General features: G+C 40.4%; 1 protein-coding gene across 4 annotated transcripts in view; it reads right to left on the bottom strand.

Annotated features, from left to right (window-relative positions):
- Positions 1–3,296: 3,296 nt before the first annotated feature.
- The window catches only part of RPS6KC1 (ribosomal protein S6 kinase C1), an 87,132-nt gene continuing 66,484 nt past the window's right edge, over positions 3,297–23,944 (bottom strand). For all 4 annotated transcript variants that reach the window (XM_009279583.2, XM_009279582.2, XM_009279585.2 and 1 more), the window contains 5 exons: positions 21,541–23,118; positions 21,180–21,269; positions 9,001–9,083; positions 8,185–8,280; positions 3,297–5,021 (listed from right to left, as the gene is read on the bottom strand). In XM_009279583.2, coding sequence (XP_009277858.1) covers positions 4,911–5,021; positions 8,185–8,280; positions 9,001–9,083; positions 21,180–21,269; positions 21,541–23,118 — 1,958 coding nt within the window. In that variant the 3' untranslated portion in view covers positions 3,297–4,910. The remainder of the gene's footprint in view (positions 5,022–8,184; positions 8,281–9,000; positions 9,084–21,179; positions 21,270–21,540; positions 23,119–23,944) is intronic.

A 23,944-nucleotide genomic window follows, 5' to 3' on the forward strand; every position in this document is an offset into this window, starting at 1 on the left:
AGCAGGGGCGCAGGAGATTTCACTGCATGGCACTAGCAAGACGTGGGACCACTTCCACCATTTTGCCACCCAAAAGTTGGGATTTTCTTGAGGACACCTCACCTTTGGGCCAGGGCTCCCCGGTTCTGCTCCTGCAGATGGCTTAGGCAGCAATCAGCCCTCCACCGGGCCCCGCGGCGCAGGAGACAGCCGTGCGCTGCCAGTCTAAACCACTTCTGCCAGCAGCAGCTGCTCAGCACCTTTTAAGCAAGTCCCGTTCCCCCTCTGGGAGTTGGCTCCGCCACCCCTTCCCAAACTGCAGCTGGAGCCACACAAGGCACCCTGTCCTGGGGGCTGCCTGAGCCCCTCACGCACGCCCCATGCCCCCGCTGCAGCTGCCAGTGTCCCCGCTGCTGTTCGGCCAAGTCCCTCGCTCCCCTGTCTCGCCCTCTTGCCCCCACATGCATTCACGTAAGCAGGAGCTGCGCCCCAGCCTCGTGACCTTGCCAAGGCGCTTGTCCTCCTGCAGTGCCACGGTGTGACACCCTCACAGGGTCCAGCTCTGGAGGTGAGATCATATGGAAAGTCCTTGGGCACTCAGGGTGGCCCAAGCACCAGGCCTGGTCTGGTCCTCGCTACGCCCCAGCCTGCCATTTGTTGGTGGGTACACACTAAACAACGACCGTTAACATACATGGTGCCACGCACCGCTGCAAGGCGAGAGCCCGCAGGAGGCCTGGCCCACTACACCACGCAGGAGGCTGCTAGGCAGAAGCATGGCGGAAGGAAACAAGAGGCACTGGTCACACGAAGGGTCTCTCCAGCAGCATCTCCCACTGCACCCCAAGGACGCCATGCAGCGAGGACAGGCAGTGCTGAGGTAACGAGCCGCTGAGGCAGCATTTAACAGGCCGCTGCTGCAGAGAGACAAAGAAATCCTGTCCGTGCAACTTCTTAGACCCTGCAAAAAGCTGTGGGGCTCTGATTTGAAAGCTACGTGTGGCTCAGAAAACACACAGAGCTGAGGGCCAGCTGCAAGAGGTGCTCTTCAGCCGCAGACGCTGCTGACTGGAAGAGGACTTCGGGGTGCTGAGCCGTGGACAGACCGGGCCGCAGGCTGGCTCGCCGGCATGTGCTGGGGCCCAGGTAAAGGCCCCCTCCTGCACAGCGCGGGACCGGGCAGCAGCCAGGAACCACGGAGTTCAGCTCACAGCAAAGCCCACACAGAAAGCACAAACCTGAAGAAATCAACAAATGTACTTTTTCATTTTATTGCTAAAATCCCTACCATAAATCTCGCCAGAGAGGAAGTTTCTGTTTCTCCAGCTTCCTACTCGGTGTCCTTGAGAAAACAAATGACACCACACTCAAAAAAAAAAAAAAAATCCTGTAGTGGTTTACTTCACACTTCCCTGTACCTTGTTATGCTGAGTGCTTCATTTAGAGAAGGCTGACCTCCCCAGCCTTCTTCATCCCAGTGCCCTTCGCTGCGGGGACACACCAAGGAACAGGTTTAGCACTGGAGAGAGGAGCCGGGTGGATGTTCCAGCGCAGGTAACCCTGCCGACTCAGCATCCCAAAGGTGCGCGGAGAGTCAGCGTGACAGTGACTGCTGTCTGAGAGGTGATTTTCACAGGAGATATAGGGGCTGTGCTACAAGCACAGAAGCTGTGAATGCAGCCATTACAAGCGAACAAAGTTATGCCCCTTGTATTTCATGAGATGTAATTTCTTCCGTAGGTCTGGGCAGGGGCCCTGGCTCACCTCACAGCAATTCTACCCAGTGCAAGCCTTCAAACATTTTGTCTCCCGGTTTTTATTAGTAGGACACAAAAAACATTACAGAGTGGTTCAACAAGGTGCAATGAATTACCACTTTGAGATGTCCTAAGTGTGTTATCTGCCTTACCTGAACACCCACAGGAGAACAGGAAGATCTATAGGTTTATTTTACTGTGTTTCACATAGACTCTCACTAATTCCTGTGAACAAAATGGCACTGATTTGTTTTGCTATCAGCCATTAGGTGTAACAGAAGCAAGGTGGAATGGACTTTGCACTACTTAACAGTCAGCAAAATAGAGATGTCCACCACAGGGCTTCATAAGAGGAACCAAAAAGAAGGTATCTAGGACATTTCAAGTCATAAAAGCCAAGGACAAAAAGCATTGATTAGGTAGGAAGGATTGTCTTCAAGAACTAAATGTAAAGTTCAGAAACCCAAGGTCTGAATTAGGCTTGAAAGGTTTTGTTTATTAAAGGAATACATGTAAACACCAATACAACATAATACACGTTAAAGGAAAAAAAAAAAAAGATAGAAGCAGGATTTTTTGTGCTGTTAACTCCAGACTGTGCTTCCTTTAGCAAAACCATTATCTGGGTCAGTGGTAAGGTTACGAAAACCTGTAGCATCTCAAAGGCTCATTTCTGGCAAGCCATCCTGCCAAGTGCCCCATTCCTTCTAGTCTCCGTGATCTAGAGTTCCTCACTACTAACATACTTGAAATATTTCTGTGTCACTAACTAAACCAAATGCTTTGCAGTGAGAGTGACTGGTCATCTGGTTTCTGCGAGAACAGCGTTTTCCTTCTGCGGCTCACAGAAACCAGCTTGTGCTCCTGTGCTCTCTTATCCCTCCTTTACTTGCAATCGGCACACAGGCGCAACCTGAACAAGAGACCATTTTAAAGTAACTTGGAAAATATTTTTTTTACAGATATCGCCAGGCAAATGCGATGGGACAGATCAACACAGGCAACGACATTATCTGGTGGCCAGGCTAGAGAGCCCCAGGGATGGAGTCAGGTGGCCGAGGGAAGGCAGGCTTCCCTTGAGCAGCGAGCCCTCTCCAAAGTCACAGCCAGGGCAGTGCTGGAAGGAAGCTCTGGATCAGCTTGGTCTCCGCATTAGAGATTTCCGACCCGCTCGGCGCAGGAAGTTGTTCCTGTGGCTCACCTGAGGGAGTTCCTGTTATGAAGCCAGAGGGTGGTAGGTTGAAACACAGTTTCTGAGAGTGATGTAATCTTGGACAGCACTCCGTAGGCAGTGATACTAGTGACCTGGTTACAACCTGCAGTGTTGTTACAGCCCCTCTGCTGGCCTGGTGATCACAAGAAAGGGAAAAAAAAAAAAAAAAAAAAAAAAAAAAAAAAAAAAAAAAAAAAAAAAAAAAAAAAAAAAAAAAAAAAAAAAAAAAAAAAAAAAAAAAAAAAAAAAAAAAAAAAAAAAAAAAAAAAAAAAAAAAAAAAAAAAAAAAAAAAAAAAAAAAAAAAAAAAAAAAAAAAAAAAAAAAAAAAAAAAAAAAAAAAAAAGAGGGGAGCGGAATAATTTAAAAAGGAAAAAAAAGTTTCCAGATTTCCTTTGTTTAAGTGAAGCATTTTCCTTTTCCACTTTATTTGAATACACCGACCTGGTGTCTAACAGATGGAGACTGTGCAGATGCACTTTTGGGAGTGCCTATAAAATACACTGCTAAAATACAAATGGAGGGATACTTTTTTTTTTTTTTTTAGTTGTAAATTCAATAATCATTGCTGTCACCTCACTGTCCCAAAGGAATTTGCCCTTTGTTCTCCGGATAAAGCTGGGGAGAAGAAGAAAAAGGGGAAGAAGAAAAAAAAAAAAAGAGTGAGAGCGAAGGGAACATTTAGGAAAAAACCCACAGATCCATAATCTGTACAAGCATTGCAGCGTACAGCATTTGTACGTCAGGAACCCATACAAGCATGGCTGCTTAGCAGCAACAGCAGCGCACAGCAAAATATTCTGCACGTCTTATATTCTTCTCCCATTCTCCAGACCTTTCTAACAAACAAACAGGTCAGCTAATTGGCTCGCGCCCAAGTCTTACCCACTAGGGTTTGCTCAGAGATGTCACTTAGTCATTTGGCATGAGCAAATCCCAGGCTTCTTCCTGTTCGAGCAGCAGAGTGGGTGAAGGCTTTCTTTGATTTATTAAGACTATTAACAAACAAACAGGAGAGTTCAGAAGCTTCCTCAAGCAGAAGAGCACGAGCAGAAAGGTTTTTTCCTGAAGTAGCAGCTAAAAATAGGACACTTAGAGGAAGTAAAGTTCATTAAGTGATAAAGTGGTGGCTGCAGTGATGAGAGAAGAGTTTTTCCTTTTTTAATCTATACATTTATTTAGCATCATGTTTTCTTGCTCCTTGTTAGAGTGCTAAAGCAGTGTTTGTCCGGCTGAGGAAAAGATTTCCCTTTTGGTAGTGACTTTAACATGTAGCTCATCAAATACAACGGAGTCAAGAGTTTTGAACAGACATTGCCAGCCAGCAAAGTACAACATTTGACAGCATTATTTGCCTTTTATATGCTCTTCCCACAGTGGGAAATGATATGCCATTTTCAAGACACGTTCCACAGTATTATGCAACAGCTTTCCTAGTTTTTAATTGAGATATTATTTTTAACCTGTCAACTTTTGCATAAAGCATTTTAGTATTTTATTCAGCATATACCATTAATAAATTATTTGCTCCTTCCTCCCCCCGCCCCCCCAGAGCTGCACTTAGCATAGGGAAATGGTCTATTGACACTATAAAAGATATTTGCAACTGGCACGGTCTATAGACACTTCCATCATCAGACAAAGCACCAGGAGCACGTTCCTGTTTCTACTTAGTCGACAAGCTGGCAATGCTAAACATGCTCTGCCCAGGAGTTTCATCACAAACCACCCTTCGGTGAAAAGACTTACACACACGTAGCAACCAGCTGCCGGAAAAATAAGCTAGCACCCTGTACAACCAGTGATTCCTGTTAAAAGTGTTCACTTTTGGCCTGATTGCTCCAGCGTCCTTTAGTCATGACGTCCAAATGGTTTGAGACATCCAAAGGAAGCAAGTCAGGGTGCTTCTGTGCCAGAGAAACTTATCCACTTGACCTGAGTTTGTTCAGAGGGCACGCATCTCTCATCTCAGCAGATCTGCCCATTCTATAAGGGCAAAAAATGGATGAGATTTGATGTCTTCAACACCAGCAACGCCAGCACCAAGACGCTCCGCAGGATTAAACTGCAAAAGCTTGATATAAAAAGAAAAATATATATGTGATTCAGTAAGAACAAAAACAACTGCTTAAAAGTTCCACAAAGGTCTAAGGTAAGGGACATCCTACCGTTTTCCTGCTCTATGAATTACTTTCAAGAGTGCGAAAGCATACTTGAAATTCCTAAAATCCAGTAAATGGAAGAAGACTCTCCTTTCCTTGAGTCTCAGTGTTACAGTCTTCAGAGACTACTGATCACAGCATGCAATTCCCTGAAGCACTGCACATTGAGACTTCATTTTAAGTGTAACCTCATTTAAAAAAAGAGAGCAGCAGCCAGAGCCTGCATCGGTAGAACTCTGGACACTGCGTTTGCTTCATGTTAACCTTTGCTCACACCACTGTGTTACGGCTACATCGGGGACAGTGGTCTGTAACTTTCCGTTTCATAAATTGTGAGTTGGTCCTAAAATACCAGGGTATTACAGCCAGTTCTCTGTTTCCTAAAAAAAAAAAAACCACCACAAAACACAAAAAAAAACCCAAAGTTTTAGAGTCCTACAAATGGACGAAAACTGAAAAACCAAAACCCCAGTGAAAGAAACAAAACATTGTAATGGCTTCACGGAAATTTCCTAAAATTCAGCACCTCATTTGCTTTTTTAGTTGTACATCACATGCTGAATTCATGTGAAAAGGAAATCACAATATTTACATCTATTTAAAGATACCAATCCATATAAAAGGGAATGCAAAGGTAATACTCCAAAGAGACTAATAAAGACACACAAAAATATTTTGCAGTTTTAGAGAACTGTTTATACTCCATTCAATTACAGCCAGTACAAAGGCATGATTTCTTTCTTGCTTCTCCTGCAACAGCTAATAGGATAACTTCTCCCAGTTGTCACTTGGAACAATGTGTATTCATATCTTAATGCACTCGACATCTAAGTGAGTCTACATCCATAAACATGGGAATTTACACATTTTAAGATGGCTCTGCTATTTGCAGTCATAATGTCACATAATAAAGGTAGCTCGGTGACAGTGAATAGTGCTGCTCTGATATCTTCCACAAGCCAGCAGAAATAGATGCGGCCAGGGTCTCTCTGCCTTCTGCTGAAATACAACCGGCACCAGCAGGGGGAAAGTAAGCACAGACACTTATTTTCTGGAGTTTGTCCTTCCAGAAGAACTTTAATCTTAGAAAGCAGATGCAACACAAACTGCAACAGATACCTATTGAAAAGTCATTTTGCATATTTTGTTGGTAGGAAAGCCTGAAGGTGCCTGAAAAAAAATACTGGGTGCAAAATACCAAACCAACATAAAAATAACAACTTCATCTTTCACCAGAAATACACAGATCTCTGTTTTCTTAGAAGCTGGCTAAATGAAGGAGGTGTTTACAACGAAGTCACCTGCACTGGAAGCCACAGCAGGAGACAACGCCTGACACAGTTTTCTGTATAGCTGAACATTGATCCCGGAGAGTTATTCTGTGATGCTTTGACCTGTTTACCCTTGGCAGTGGGGGGAAGGAAAGTCGCAATGACAAATTGCTATCCATGCCAAGAGAGCTTTCTTCCTTTTCCTGACAAGGCTTCCTCAACAATGAATGGCAGCTTCCTTGGATAGTCACACAACAAAAATGTGATTTACTAGCTCATATAGCCGAACCTCCACCAGATAAGTCACCACCCTACACTAGAAGGCTTAACCTAACAGGCACTGGAGTGACTGTCTCTGAAGAGATATGGCCTTGTAATATATCTGCGAGTGGCAGAGATATATTTGCCACTTAAACCGCAAGTGGCAAAAGAGCCACTCTTTGGCATATTTGAAAATAGGCAATACATTAGTCTGCAGTGAAGAACAATCCTACATTGGCAGGGAGAAGTGGACTGGATGACTTCATTTGCCTTTACTTCTAGTCTTAATGGGAGAAATTCCCTTCACCAAGTGTGGTTTTGCTTTCCTTTAGCCATCTGAGTCCTGTAGCATCTGTGGGTGAGGGTAACAATTTGCTACCGTCTAGCAATATAAACGCAGATTATACAAAAATGGGATTTTTCTTTAGTCGCTTCCCTTTCTACCTTTGCCAGAAACACACAGACACATGCTTTCACCTTCAGTGACTTCATGTCGCCTAGTCAAAATAGGAGGTCCAAACGTCTAGTTCCATTTCCATTAATCATTTCACAGTAATGGCACAGAAATCAATCTGTCACTGTGTCTTTTGACTCACTGAATTTTCAAAATCTCTTTCCTTCGTTTTCTTCAAGAACTATTTTTTTCCGCTCTGCTCTGTTCAAATCTACATCTAAGTGATGTCATTATTTATGCATCCACTAGCAAGATACTCTTCAAAGCCAAACAACACAGTTCACATATATCACTTATTCTACTCAAGTAGAATAGGTCAGATCCAGGCTCCGCTTCCTCAGTTAGGTCAGAATTAACTAGAAGGAAGATAGCATTATATGAAATTCAAGACCCTGTACTACAGGTTTATTCTTTCAGTCATGACTACCTAAAGCTAAGAGTAAACTAAAACCAGCAGTCAATACTATTCCCATTAGTTTGAAAATGGTGTATCAGTCTGGAAGGTTGTCTATATTTTAAGGTTTCCTACTCTGCCTTTTGTCCAACCTACCAGTTATCTTCTTACAAAAGTCACTGTATTCACAATTTAAAGTGCTTTTCTTAACAAATGGCACCCAGAAGGTTTCCTGGAGGACAGCTACAGATTTTCAACCACAGCAAGGTCGTAACTTCTAATCAGCGTGTTACAGGTTTCATAGTACTTAGAGCTATCTTGCTCAATTGGCATCAACATTTTTTAGTTTAATTCAATTCATTACAAATGTTTCCATGAACGTTTAGGGCAGAATTCCTAAAACGTTCGTGCATCACCAGCAGGTGTTTCCAAAGCACTCAGCATTGACCAAACTTGTTCTCTGAAGAAATGGCAAAGCACTCCGGTTTTCTACAGAGACACCTGGCAGCAGAAGTCAAAGTTTCCAGATGCAACAAGACAGTGGGCAAAATTCATCAGTGCTGACAAAAGGCCCATCCACGTTCCTATCAGCAGCTTTCTGGTTTTACATTTATTTCACCAGAAGAACTTAGGTAGATAAGTATTTGTCCAGTCTACATGTGTACCTATAGAAGACAAATTTTCCCCTCAATTACCTGCTGAATCAGTGATCTGGCCTCCTTTGATACATGGTCTGGTATACTCAAAGAAGTGTGAGTGTTTATTCCTGATGGATGACACTCAACCAGAGTCTGGAGAAGAAAAAAAATTAAAAAATTTTTTAAAAAAATCAAAGCCAGCAGATACATTTATTAATTAAAAAATTGTAGTGTTGGATTATCTCCTAGTATACATGCAAATTAACACACACAGCTAAAATTTCAGTGCTTCCTAGTATGAAGTACTGATTCTGGGAGGAATGTCTACAGGCACTGATGTCCCCCTAGAGATACAGTTTTAGAACATTTACGTCTTAGTGCTTGTGCTCTATTGCTCGGACTTGAAGCGTCTGGGAATTTGGTGGACTTTGCTTTCTTCATGCAGAACTGTCAACTAATCACCAGTTTGATTTGGCTGAGCACTCTTTGTCTCAAAATACCGAATTAATGTGTAACAGCAACATATGGCTTCTACCCTGTCCCAGGAAATAATACTGAAACTATTAGGGCAAAAATTTTGCAAATGTACAGAAGGACTGTTAGAGGACTTTGCTTTCACTGTGGTTAAGAGGGCAGCATGGGTTTTGGTTATTTTTCAGTCCTGAGTTTGATACGGCTTTATCAAGTTGTTCTGCTGAAGCTTGAGCATGTTTCGTTTCTCTGGCCCCATGCAGACCAAGCAAATTGAGGGTACTCAGGTCGGCAAAGCATATCTGAGAAAGACAAGCAAGGAAATCACAACTGGGCACACCACTTGTGAGAAGCTACTGGCCAAGAGGTCAGTTTTATCGAGTAACTTGCCCTCAGCCCTACCTTCCCGGTGAGGAGTTCAAAAAGAATGGCACCCAGGCTCCACCAGTCACAGGCTTCTGTCTCTTCTAGGATAGCGCCAACCTCTAAACACAAGACATTTCAATTAATATTAAAAAGGTCAGTTACACCTTCAAAATTAACATATATTTACAAGGTGACTGTTTAATGCTGACAGAACATATACTAAATACCACAGAGCTTTCATTATGCCTGCAATTTAGTTAGCCCTTTAGCCACCTACAGATTGCATTGTTCAAACACAGCAACACTCTACATTTCATCCATAATTTGCCTTTTCCATGCATACATAGGCATTTTCAAGACTTGTAGGCATTACAGTTAGGACTCTTCTATACTGGACTAGAACTGGACAGTGACAGACAGTAAAGCAAAACATATTTAGAGAATTTACCCTGGTCAGGAGAGCTGGACTGACCAGAGCGGCCTGAAGCATCCATAAAAGCAGCACAAGGGAGGTTATAATAGTCTACTGCACTGTTTAATGCCTTAATTCTGTCTTAGAGGGCAGGATTCTTCTCATGGCTAACCCACACCCTTTGCTGGGATCACCATGGGAGGCTTTTCACAATAGCCTCTCTTGTCTGTTGGGAACCAGATAGCGATGCTAAATCTACTTCACATAGCCTAACCACAGCCAGCAACTGTGTATTGCTACAGCTCAGCCCAAACTGCACCTAGGTACAAAAAGTTTTCCCTAGCATCCAGCCAGCACCCAACACTCTCCTATTGCTGTCCTTGCACAAAAGACTGTGGAGAGGTAAGATGGGAGTTATAGAGCCCCTTGCCATACCCATTCACGTATTCAATAGCATGATGCATGCAGAAAATTTGGCCTTCACTGACTCAGGCTTTAAACCACAAAAATTACTAAATACAAACACACCACGCTGCCTGCTCTAAAACAGGCAGAAAAACAGATTGCAGTGAAGATGAAATCTTCATTTTGACTGTCAAAAAAATGCAGAAGCTGCACTAAAATAGCTTTGGTGGCAAAAGCCACACCAGCTTCCCAGCAGAGGACAACAATTAGCATATAGTCACATAGTCGTTGCTGTGAAAAGCATTGTGGCATGTTCGAAAAATCTTGCTCATCATTTTATGGAGCTTAGCATGAGCATGGCCAAGGAGAACTACAGATGAGTCACACTCCAGGGTCAGTGAAAGGAAGGCGGTAGCCCCAGACCTCCCCAGATGCAGAGATGAACACACACGCTGAGCACAGGGGCTGCCCCCTCGGGCAGCTGCCACACAAGCTGGAAGACGCTCAGCACCTTATAGGACCAGGCTGAGGTTGCTGTTGCAAGAGCAGCAAGGAAGGATGGCTCAGACATTGTTTCTTTAGGTAGGACATCCCTCACATTGAAAAGTTTATTACAGTTAATGGCATTTGAATGCCCAATACATTACTATAAGGGTGCCACACATTAGAATTTATTCCATTCCTTACAGATTAATACTTCTATCAGTATCAAGAAACTTTTATAAGGATATAATGGCAGCCACATGAGGAACTGTATCACCATGATTGCATGCATTTTTAAAATGTTTTAAGATCCCAAGCAAGCGTCCAGATGAAGTTGAAATTATGGTAAATTGAGAGAATTTGTGTAAAAATCAAAATCTGTTCTTGCAATTTAATTTTACGTCCCTTCAGAAAGGCAGACCTTCTAGGTAACTGTCCTTTAAAAAAGTAAAACAAAAAACCAAACTCAGGCTTTTCTACATAAACCAGCTGGCAAAAGGTTTTCAAAGCATCTCTCCGTGAAACCTACTGAGTGGAAATGCCTTTCCAGTCTGATTGTGATTTCCTAGTGCTGTATGTTCCAATAATGTACATTCAAAAACAAGATAACATGAATGGAAAGTAAAATCTAAAAACAAATACTTTAGGCTTCTTTAGAGCAGAGTTTTCTTTCCCGTGTGGCTTTAATCCTGGGAATATTCTAGACTAATAGAGCTTTCTTCCAAACAAGTGAAGATTTTTATTTTTAAATTAAATTCCACACTTATTCCAGAATAAGGACAGTAAAGCCAAGAGTTAATTAAGATTGACTACTACATTCTCAGTTCCTATACTACCATTAACTTCCCCATATTGACACATCTTAAATTTTAGAATAATGCCACAAAAGGAGATAATCCATTCTTCCCCAAAGACACTCAGTGGGGATGGGCCTCTTGAGTTACAGCCCAACACAAAAAAATATTCTAAAGGTGAAAAAAACATCATTCTGAGCACAGGGAAAAGAAACATTACAAAAAATTCATTTCTGAGTTTTGGTATTATTTCCTTTTATGTTGGCAATCACAGCTGCTGATCCAGTTCTTTGAAGCATCAAAGTTACGCTGCCTTCTTTCACAGAATCACACACTGTTCATTACCTCACTTACTTCACTGATGAAGAAAACGGACACAGAGTAAGAGTCAAAAAGTAAACTAGAGTCCACTTCTCCAAAATCCAAGCTCATATTTTCAGCTGTAAGAACACTTTCAATATATGCCAAGTCAAAACAAATGTCATTGCAGATCTCTTGAGAGCAGCACTGAACTCTTCCGTCCACTTTTGACCATGACCAAAATGACACAAGTGGGTTAAATTGAGAACAGTCAAGTTACACAGATCTCTCCCTGGGCTGAAGGGCTCTGGCTGGGTTCTCATGCACACAGCAGAAACTGTGTGCCAAGTCATCTGAACCAACACAAAACAGAAAATGGAAAACTCAGCTGAGGGGAACATCTGAGTATCCTTTTTTACAAAAATTAAATTTTAGCTCAACTTTTCTCCTATTACCCAATGTCTGCTTTCCTGCTGCTTTCCCTAGGTCCCAAAGTTTCCTTACTTCAGATTAAAATAAATGTTTTCCGGGGGGGGGAGAAAAAAATCATTGTGAATGCTACAAATAAATATGTGTTGTTTACATTCCCTTACTTCAAACAGGTCACACTACTTCTGATGCAATATGCTGATCATAATAAGTTCAGGATATCACATCAATATTACTGCATTTTATCTTGACTACACATCATGGGAAAATTTAGAAACTATAGATTATGAAGTGCTTTCAAGTGATACAGAGTAGCTAGCTAATGTAATATACCACACAGGGCATACGCTTTTTTTAAACCTTTAATATTGCAGTAAATCTGAACTACAATATCTGCCTTCACTAAGAAAACATTTTCATCTCAATCCATCAGCAAAGTAATTTAGACAATAAATGGTAGCGACCCATAAGCTTAAGTAAATAACATGGGGATATTTGTGCCAATTCTTTACTTCATGAACCTTGAAATCAAGGACCTTATCCACATTTGTACAAACATAAACGTGCGCACACATGTGCACAGTGTTGGTGTTTCTAGGACTAGCAGTACAAAATTTGCATTAAAAAATATTCCTATCATTCTCAAATACAAAATCCTTTTAAATCAGAGAAATAAAAAAGCAGGGTGAAAAAAAGAATCAGTAGCTCTTCCAACTTTACTGCAACTTCATTAAAAGGGAGAGCTTTCTTCTTTCTCCCTTCCTGATGCATGCCCATACGACATCTAGCACCAAGCAGCACATGTCAACAGCAATGCTAAATTCCTGCACAGAAGCAATTTCAACAGCAGCCGTTGGGGTAACTGAAGGGAAGGAAATTTGTAAAACACTATCAGGTTCAGATAGAGACAGATGGTACGGGTAAACACCTTCACTACCCAGCACCGTCCTCCTTCCAGAGCAGCTGGTCTCAACTGAAAGGCCATTTCTTTATGGTTTCCATACTTATCTCAATATTTGCATTACACACAGTAATACCTTACTTCCTGATACGGGATACGTAGCTGACAATGCTCTGTATTTTTAAACAGACGTGCCAGTTCTAAAGTAAAAAAGCAGAACTTCGCCTCTCTTGAACACACATCCTCGATAAAGTCATTAACTGTAACACCAAGGCTGATTTTCTCATTCCTTCTACAGCACCTTAACCTGAAATAAACCCTTCATGCTGAAGGATTTCAAAGGCTTTTACTACCACACCTCAAACACTTTCTCCCAAATACAATTTCCTCCAGGGCTGACAATAAGGCCTCCCAACCAGCAGGAGGCCAACAAACACAGTTAACATAAAAGAAGCCAGGCTTAAAGGCGGACTTAGACATTCACTGTGCAACTCAGGCCAGATGGCTTGCGAATCACCAAGAACAAAAACTCAATCAAAAACTTTGTAGGATAAACTGTAACATCCAAAAAAATGCATCTGAAGTCAGCTCACAAGAAAATAGGCTCTAGGTGGAAGTACTGCTTCTCCAAACACCTAAGAGTCAGGAAGGGCTTTGCATTGAGGTGGTTTTCCTGGAATTAAGAAGGGAACCATTTGACTCCTGGTGGATAAGAATTTCAAAACCTGCGGAGGCACTTTCCCTTACCCTGGGTTTCAAGCAGAAACAGCATACCTTCAAGTATCGTTTCTGCACTGATAAGAAAACAAGGAGACCCATCTGAACTACCATCAGGTGCCTGAAACTGTTCAGGAGGAAATGGACTTGTCCAACATCCTGAAAACATCAGACATAATGTTTTCCCCTTCTGTGGCCATTAAGATAAACAGTATTGCACGAAAAACCATTAGAGTCGCTTCGGAAATTCTATTTACCTTACACTCATTTAATTTTAAAAGCTTACTATTTTATCATATTTTAATATCTATATATGTAAAGAAGCATTTGCAGAGAACCAAGTAAAATGAGTCCAAGCTAATTACTCTAGGCAGACTCAGTCAGCCAAGATATCGTAAGATACAGTCACTAAATAACACATCACACAAGCAATCTGGCCATAATGCTTTGCCTAAAATGCTTTAGCAATTTATAAAACACAGTATTGAAACATCTATAGTTGAGTATAAAAAGTGTATCATGGTCTTTAAACAATAAAGTAGTGAGGCAAGTCCAATGAACAGTTGCTAATAAGATCAAATGGAGTATGAAAATAGGAAGTTTCATCTTAAAGGTATGCAAAAACATATGAGCATCTATGTTCCTCTTTGGAAGAAATTTCCTCGTGTCACTAACAGAAAATAAGTTAATAAAGGGAACTGTGTTCTTTCTTCCTTTTAGCAGCCCAAGATGGAATTAAAACTTCCTCTAAAATAATCAGGTGGCAAAAGAGACAAAGAAACTTTTTACTGCTCTGTTATCAAAACAAAACAAACTAATTAACCCTTCAGCTAGCTCCATTTATTTTCAAAGGCATCTTCTATACTATCTTCAAGTTTTAGCCCCATCTGTAATAATACTAATAAAAAGAGACAAAGAAACTTTTTACTGCTCTGTTATCAAAACAAAACAAACTAATTAACCCTTCAGCTAGCTCCATTTATTTTCAAAGGCATCTTCTATACTATCTTCAAGTTTTAGCCCCATCTGTAATAATAATAATAATTTAAAAAATTAAAAAAGAAAATAAATAAAAACCAGAAACAACCACACCACACAGGTAAATTACAGTTTCTTCCAGAGTTATTAACTGGCTTTTATGTCAGTCAGGCTAAAATACCAGATTTTTACAAAACAGCAGCTTTGGTACATCTTACTGCTTTTTCTAGTTACGGGGTCTGTGAAAAACCACAAGAACACGTACTTCACCTGAAACATGTAGTGTACTTACAACAAGCCTGAGTGCCAAACCACATCACATTGTTTTCAGAAAATACCTGATTCTCTTCCCAAACCTATGCTTTCAATTATCTACTCCAGGTTCATGAAATCCTGCTATTTGGGGAGCAGTCAGTTGTCATGGTTTTCTGTGGGACACTCAGGTGCCTTCGGAGAGCTGTACCACTCCAAATGGTTGTTGTAAAGTTGTTACTCCCAGCTTCACAATAATCAGAACTTTTTCTGCAGCTCCAGACCTTTCCTCGTTATTCACACCAGCCATATATTTTTCATGTTAACGTTTAGTCCTGTTGCCTATTGCCAGGGCTTTTCAAATCAAGTTAGCCCATCCTTCTGTCTTTGCTGCTCAAAGCTCATTCACCTGCCCTGTTTTTTCCTTTCCTTTTTAGGATTATCCTGAGACATTAATGCCACACAAAAAGCTAGGGCAGAGTCAGAGATAAAATCTAGGAAGTCCAGTCTTACACTATAACCATGAGACCAGCCCACTCCTCGACACCTCTCAGGGTCAATGGCACTTTAATCTACCACAGTTATTTTGCTCCTTAAACAATCTACTCAAATTAAATTACTATAATACAGAATAGCACATTTAATGAGCGCCTGCAAATTCCTACTGAAAAACACATACACAAATAATACGCAGGTTTTCTAGCATCAAATATCTATTTGGTAAACAGAGGAAGACCAGTTTTTCCTTATTCAGTAAATAAAAATTATAGCATACAGGCTAATAATAGCAACCCAGCAATTTTTATTTTCATGCCATATGTTTTAGGTTATCAGCTGCACTTCGCATCTGTATTTTCAATTGTCTAAGACCAGAAGTGACATCTTCATTTGCGAGCACAAAAATCAGGTTGCACACTGAAACATTTTGGTCTTTTGGGGGACAAAATCATTTACCCACAAAGCCTTCTTTTTGCTTAGGTTTTGCATTGTGTACAATTAGTAGCAGGTTAGATAAAACCAAATACACCATGTATTTATGTGCGGGTTTCTGTGAAGGCTAGTTTGTATAAATAAGGCTTGATTATAGCACACAGCTTATGAAAGCATTAGAACAATATGATGCATTACTGATGGCCAGTTTCCTACTTATATTTTCTATGAAACTAAGCTCCCTTTAGCTTTATGATCCTAGCAAGCAAATCTCCAGTTTTTAGTAAACACAGTCCGGTGAATACTCATTGTTTGGACAAGAAAGAAAAAAGACTCCAAAGGCAGCCCAGTTCTGAAATCTCATCCTCCGAAAACACTACAGAGATGTGACAGAACACATCCCCGCTGCTGGAACAAGAACTCGGAGAGCGTAAATAAAACATCTCATTCACACATCGTATTTACACAAGATGTTAGACCAGCAAGCAGCTTCTACAACATGACACTTCACAGGTTAGGTCGAAAAAGTACCTAAAAGATTTCTCTTTATGACTAAATCCTCAACTTAATCTGTTTTAGTTGAAGAGAGTCTTGACTAGGCTGTGGCTGTAGACAATTTTGTCTTTCTCACAGGTATGAAGCGTACTATGAAGGGGTTTTTTTTTAAAAAGTTACCAATTTGATTTTAAAAATCATGACTATCAAGAATGGAATATAATTATTACTCTATTTAAAAGGTAACAACTCTTTATATTTAAGATCACAAAGTTGGCAAAACCGATACTTCAATAACAGAAGGTGATAATTTGCATTTCAAAATTCGTCTATCTTGCTTTTCCCTCAATTAGACCAAAACATGTTGATTCACAGGTTTGTGTGTGTGTTTGTTTCTTTTTTAAACTTATTTATAGAGCAGAATAATGGCCCCCCTGCTAGGCTGGCATTTGCTCAAGTTTCTGTCCGTGTAAATTGAATCTGTTACTGGAATTTTCCCCCCTTCAGAATACCAAGGCACATTAACCAAGAGATAGAGAGATACATTGCTGATACTATCAGCCACCAGGCAGGTGGATAATGTGAGGGATTTTTTGTTAGTTTTCGTGGCTTTTTTTGGACAAATATGTGATAAGAGTTCTCAGGGGGCATGAAGAGCAAAGGGCTGTTTAAACAGAAGTGAATCATTCTCATCTGATCTGCTAATAACTTTGTATTCAGACATCAGCTGCTTAGCACACCTTAAAACATTCAGAAAACAAAATTATTTTAAAGAGGAGGAAAGTTAAAGAAAAAGACACATAAACCTCACATCAGTCACCTTAACCATATTAACGCAGCAGAAATTCTCAGTTACAAGCGCTTAATTTCTTCTTTAAAAGCAAATAGGTTATTCTTGGCCAAAACCCCCACAGTTTTACTTGAAGTGGTGTTGAGTTTATAGGGGGTGATTTATAATCCATCGTTTCCCTTGTGTGTTAGAGAAACAACATTTGACTTATCATAGGTGAACAGCAGAGATTTAGTTTGGCCATTAATCAAAGTATAGCACAGGCGCTACTTTTAAGCATCTGCAGATAGCTTTGTTGTTGCAGTAGTTGGTTCAGCATGAACTTTTTTTTTATTGAGTAGAACTATGCAGGAGTAAAGAGACTTACCCAGCTTTACCAACAGATTCAACAGCACTATAACACACCACGACTCTGAGCTTGCAAGTACAATTCTTGATATGCAAATCATTACAAATAAGCCGCATCTTCCGTCTCTAGTTCTTATGTGAAGTTGGCAAATTAGAGCCAGCAAGTGCAACAGCAAAATCCATTAATGGTACAATGCCACCTGCCGTCAATAGTGGAGAAGTGCCACTTCTTGCAACAGATTTAGCGCTGCTTTTAATTTATGCACGATATAAAATGACAATTGCTATTTCATACAAAATTAATTATATTGCTAGCAGGGAATGGTATGCAGCTTTTAAAACTCTCTCTTCCCTCACCTTTTTGACACTTCTCCATTTATAATGTTTGCATTTATCCTATTATTTTACATATACACTGCGTCATCTCTTTTCTACATACGCAGTCGCATCGCCTCTCCGCTTTTCGTAGGATAACAAGAGCTGAGCAAGTCCTTGCTATTCACCATGGCAAGGATCTGATCACTGTTTCTGTACCAATACTACCTTGTTTTGCTTTAATACAAGGTTACAACCTGGGGTACTGAAAGTCTCAAATACAAAATCCTAGATCCTGCAAGCAAGCTCCACGTAGTTGGACCTCTATTCTCCCCTGGGTCTGAAAAGCTTCAACATTAATACATTATTATCCCTAGCCCCTCCAGGAATTAGATTCTGATATATAAATTGTAGAATTTAGACTCTATGTTTTCCTTCAACCAATAAAGCAAATTTTAATACCTCCTCAGGCACTTCACTGTTAAGCACTTTGTAACTTGTACTGTAAAAAAGTAACACCTGAAACCTTACCAATTAAAAAGATAAAATTGTTTCAAATACACTTTTACATCTTTCACATAACTCTGCAATACAATTTCCTACCTATTTTAAATTGAAGATATCCTGCAATCTGTTTAAATTTCACATTCATCCTCTCCTTTTTCTGCCTCCAAAATTTGCTCCTCAAAAACCAATGCAGAAAAAGAACTGCATCCCAAGACTCATCATCTGTTCTCAGTCTCCAACACGACACCCTAGAAGACAGCGTTTTGATAAAGACATCTTCCCTTTCTTGCATACTTTTAATGAGTGCATTTAAATAACAAAACGTCGAAATCACGTAACATATAGTTATCACATCCAAATCCTATTCTATCCCAAACTCTGATGAAAACACACACCAAACTAAACACACGGAAACAAAATTTTACAAGCCAAGTTTCACTGCATCCTTCAGTTAGGAGAGAAAAGGAGAGGAAAGGCTGAGTACCCAGAGGTAGGGCAACAGAGCACACAATAGTGGAAACACAAGGAAAATTCAGAACAAGATAAAGACTCAATTTCAGTTACTTTATTTAGTCACTGCGTTGTATTACGATAAGAAATCATAAGACCTGATGAAATTTTGTGAAGATCACTTGTTCACCTCTACAAAATTGCAGCCCTTCCTTCAGCAGGAAAAAAGCAAGCTGTGAGAAACATTTATGATCAGTTTTAAAAAGCAACTTAAAAAGAATGAAAAAACCCCGAACTTGCCAATTTCTCTTAGTGTACTGAACTGAAGCACAAGTATAATTTCAAAATCCTTATTCCAAGAAGCAGCTTGAGGAGCAATGCTACCATGATAAAGGGGAGACATGGGTTCCAGGGACATGGTACACTCCTTAAAATGAAAAATGATCATCCAAATAAGGGGTTTTTCACCTGTAACATCGGAGCCTAAAGAAAGCCCACTAACATGATTATTTTTTTAATGCTAATCGAAAGTTCTAGAGCAAGATTTACCAGCAGCAGTAGCCATAAGAAAGCTGCTTTGGACTCAGCTATACACCATTATTGAAGGTACAGGTATTAAATCATCGCTTAGAATAGAATGGCACTTGACTCCAAAATATATTTTGTACTGCTAAGTTATACCAAGTATTACTCTCCTACGCAAAAATTAGCATGAAATAGCTACACTAAAATAAGCGTACGCTTTGCAGAGATAACATTAAGATCAAGAAATATGAAAGGTAAGAATCATTGAGTATCAATTCAGCCATCTTGCATATATCTAATATTTGCATTTGCAAATCTTCATCTTGTAGCTCGCCAGTTACAGACACACAAAGCAAACTGCAGCTTGGGGTAGGGCAGAGAGGAGAGGGCAACTTAACCAAGAAAAGCCCGGATGGATACCACAACTGTGCTGTGAGGTGGAAATAATGATGGTGCGGAAAACTTTATTCTTGCATTTGGGGACTTCTAAATATTATTTCAACTGACCCCTAAACACTTAACTACTGCAGGAGTTGGCTGGTGGGGGCTTAGGGGGCAAAAAAAAGCCTCTCTTTGGATCCTCATTAAAATACAGAAAAAGTAAGCTTTGACTTTCACAGCTTATTAATGATGACAGTGGGAAAAGGCTGCACTTCCATCTTTGCTACTACTCAACTAGGGAGCACTTTGTACGAGGCTGGGTTAGGGAGGCAGGAAAACGCCTCTTTCTAACAGGACGTCATGCACGTTGGCAACCAGGACATGTTTCTATTAAACAACCACAAGAATTGCTGGGATTCCCCAATCTTCTTGTTCTTGAATTAAAGTGGGGTGAGGGTAGAATGAAGGTGGTGGGTTTGCTTTGATAGGTAAAAAGAATTCTTTTCTGTAATACCTCTGGGTTAGGGAGGCAGGAAAACACCTCTTTCTAACAGGACATCATGCACGTTGGCAACCAGGACATGTTTCTATTAAACAACCACAAGAATTGCTGGGATTCCCCAATCTTCTTGTTCTTGAATTAAAGTGGGGTGAGGGTAGAATGAAGGTGGTGGGTTTGCTTTGATAGGTAAAAAGAATTCTTTTCTGTAATACCTACTCTTTCGACTTGCACCTGGATAGAAAAGATTTTATTTACTATTTATCTCAAGAGGCTGGCGTTCAAATTTTTGTTGAGATCCTACCACCTTTATTCACAGAGAGCAGTTCCTTACTGTATTTCAGTTGCAGGACTAAGTCACTGAATAAACACCTGATGCCAAACTAAGTTCAGAACTTCCATTGCTGATAAGCTTTATTCTAAATTTTTCTGAGCACATTTACAGACTCTGAGCTTGAGGACTACCTGCATACCAAGTTGCCATGCCTAGCCAGACCACACACTCAGCAGGAAGAGTATGCTGGCATTTCAAATTCAGAATAAAAAAGAGAAACTGAAAATCTGAATAGCTTCCCAGTAGTCATTTCAACTCTAAAAGTAGTTTTTTTCAGCTAGCTATGAAATTTTTAAAATATGAAGTTATAAGTAAAACATCTGATCTTTGGCTGTCACTATCATTTGACCAGTATATTAGCAGAAAATAAATTGGAAAAAGGAAAAGAGGGAGGGTTCGGTTTCAAGTGCCATCCTTGCTATAAAAACCCAAGAGATATTGATTTTATCACTCTCATGATTGATGAAAGCAGTTCTAAGAAAAAAGCGCTCTAAACTATTTCAAAGCCCACTGTAGCTCATCAAAAATGTCAGAGGCATCTCTGAGCCCATTAGGGTTGTATTTTTCAAACTGCTATGGTCTTTTTTCCCCCCATGTTCTTTGCATGTATAAATTTTTGTATTTTTAAGGCTCTTAAGTGTCATCTTTTCAGTCTGCCCTTTCCCTTATTTGCTCTTTTCAGTTATCAAGATGTACTCACACATAGCAAATACCTGCAAGAAAACAAAACATTCCTTGAATTTGCTTAAACAAGACATTCAATACAATTACACTTTATGGAAATGATCTAACAAACATCACCACAGTGATAAAGCAGTTATGAGCCCTCTAGCTTTTTAAGACATTCAGGAAAAAGCAAAGAAAATTCAGATATTGCATGATCTCGAGCTCTGTGCTATAGCAGCTCCGTGAGAAAATGAAAGCTGCTAATCTACTTTCCAAGTGAAACATTGTAGGTGATTGCTCTAACCTGGGGCACAGTACATTCTCTCTATGGCATCGTTGTCACAGGAATCTTCAACCTCCCTCCACCTGCTAAAATACGTTAGCTGAATGTGTCCTAAAAACAAAACGACAGGAGAAATCAAAACATTTTTCCCTTCCATTTTCTGCAGAAGTGAACTGTAATTACTCCTTTTGTAGCTAAAAACAGTATCATTAAGAATAATGGCATCATTAAGTACTAGAAGCTATTACTGGGGGTGAATTTGCTGCACTGATAATGAAGCTCTAGACAGGAAATGAAGATACTAATTACAAGATAAAACGCCTACTCAGTTAATTGGAAGCAACAGCGAATAAAAAGAAATGCATTTGCAAAAGTTCCTGACCTCTATCATTCAATAAGATGTTGTTTGGGTTCAAATCGCGGCACACAATTCCTTCTCTATGTAAAGCATCGAGGGCTACAACCATTTCAGCTGCCCATCTTTGAATGCAGTCCTCTGGGATATGAAACCTGGAGGTTATCGCTAATCTTTCGTCGAGGTCCTGAAAAATTTGATGTATTTCCTTCTCCCCTGCTACTGCTATTTTGCCTTCCTTCTTTGGTGCTGTCTTTTTACTTTCAGCTGCTGGCAACAAAGCCGAGTCTGTTTCCTCTTTCCCAAAGTCTTCAGTTTGATCGGAAAACAGCAACACTGCTTCATTTCTTAACATGTCTCCATCCAAGCTAACATCTTGAGCACCTGAGAGCGGGTTGGAAACAAATAAACTTTCTTCTTTGCTCGTCACGTTTAAGGAGCAGGCTCCAAGCCCTTGAAACAGAGCCCCATCTTCTGAACAACCTACCTCTTGGTCAGATGTAAAGAGGGTCCCAAGAGCTCCCTGAGTGACACCGCTTTGTCCGTTTGCTTCCTCGCGGGAAAGATCACCCACTTCTGATGCCACATGATTTGGCTCTTCACCAAATGCTTTGCATGGCTCTGCAGAATTATTTAATTGTAAGACATCAGGTGTTTCTAATAGCTTTACTTCCAACATGTCCCTATCAGTTTTTGTAAACTTTGTTGGCCTTGACACTGCTGCCTCTTCTGTTTCATCAGACATACCAGGTAAGTTTATTAGGAGATCAGGCCTTCCTTCATCAATGCTATTTACATCATCAAAAGCAGCATCCTTAAAGGAGATAACTGGCACAGAGTCATTTGAACCCCTGCTTATGGTGTCATGAGCTCTCACACCCATTTTGCTCTCTAGGGCATCCAAGCTTCTGTCATGGTCTGGGACAGAAAACAATGGCTCCAAAGGCTCCGATTTCAGGTTATATAGTTTTTCTCCAAAATCAAGCCCCAGGAGCTCACTAGTGCTATCTTTGCTGTCTATTCTGAAGAGTTCCATGGGACTGTTCTTTGATTTAGTTAATGAGTCCAATATCCTAGTAGGGCTAGCTATTTCCGACTCAGCATTGTCAATGAAAAGCTTTCGTTCCTGAGATGCAGTCTGAGAGGTGAAGCTATCACTGCCAACGACACTGCATTTCTGTAAGCAACTTCTCTTTTTGGTATTTAGACCTTCGCTCTCCAGTTTAACCACCGGTTCCTCATTTAGAGAGCCAGAGTCAATTTTTTCTTGCCCATATTCATTGCATAACGTTAAATAACTAGTAGTGCACTCTTCTTCTGAGCTGGATCCTGAGTCCATCCACTTCGAACTCTCTTGGCCATCTTCCTGGTTGCTGCTGTCATCCTGAGAGCTTAGCGTTAGGCTGCTCTTCAGTGGGACCACCTTCAGCGTGGTCTCCCCGTAGCTTTCTCTGGAATCAGTGCTGCTACCGATTTCTTTAGGACTAGGTGTTGGCTGCTCCAGGTAAATTTTAGTTGAACTGGATGTTCTGGGTTCAGGAATTTCAAAGCTCTCTTCAGGACTTCTGTTTAAGAACTTACTGACATAAGACCACAGTTTTCCTCCTGCAAGAAAAGAGGGGAGGGGACGGGGACACGAAATCTCTTAATTTCACTCAAAACAGAATCGGTTTCATTATGAAACAGGAAAATACCCTCATTGTCACAATACATTATATCCTTATCCCCACAGAGCAAGTTGGATCTGCTACCTCAGGAGGAAATAATTACAGGGACCACAACTTGCTTTTCAAGCAGATTTGTATTAATACATAAATATTTAAAGAGCTGCATCCGAGATTAAGCTGCGTTGGTTTGGTTTTTTTTAAACGTCAGTAAAGTCTCATTTCAGAGTCTGTCTCAAGTTGCATGGTGGTGACTACTCTCCATATGCTGTCTCAAAAGAAAGCAAAAACTAGGGAAGACCAAGTGGTTTGGTGCCCATTACCAGTTCTGCCTGTACTGAATACTTCTGCATCACAGCTCCAAGCTCATGGGCAACATTAGGGGAGATGGACTAAAAACTAACTAGCAAGTTTGGTAAGGGGAAGGAAATTACCTCGTACTAGCAGGATATTTTAAGGCTCTGTTTCTCTCTTTGAAGAAGTGGGTTTTGTTACTTAAATGTGGATGTATTTCTCCCTTTAACTTCAGAACTCGAAGTTTACAGCTTGCTGCATTACACAAGGATTTATCAATACTCTAAGTTACATTGGCAAACCAGTTCCTTCACATCAAAGACTCTAAGAAAGTTACAGCTCCAAAATTAATAGTTACATTTTAAAAATACAAAATAGGACTCTCTATGTTTCCAAATATTGTACATATTAAAAAAGCTTACAGATTAGAAAACGTAATTCACACAAAACAAATCAAGAAGTTACTGCATCTC

This window comes from Aptenodytes forsteri, unplaced genomic scaffold, assembly GCF_000699145.1.
Source record: "Aptenodytes forsteri isolate BGI_AS27 unplaced genomic scaffold, ASM69914v1 Scaffold195, whole genome shotgun sequence".
In the NCBI taxonomy this organism is placed as follows: domain Eukaryota; kingdom Metazoa; phylum Chordata; class Aves; order Sphenisciformes; family Spheniscidae; genus Aptenodytes; species Aptenodytes forsteri.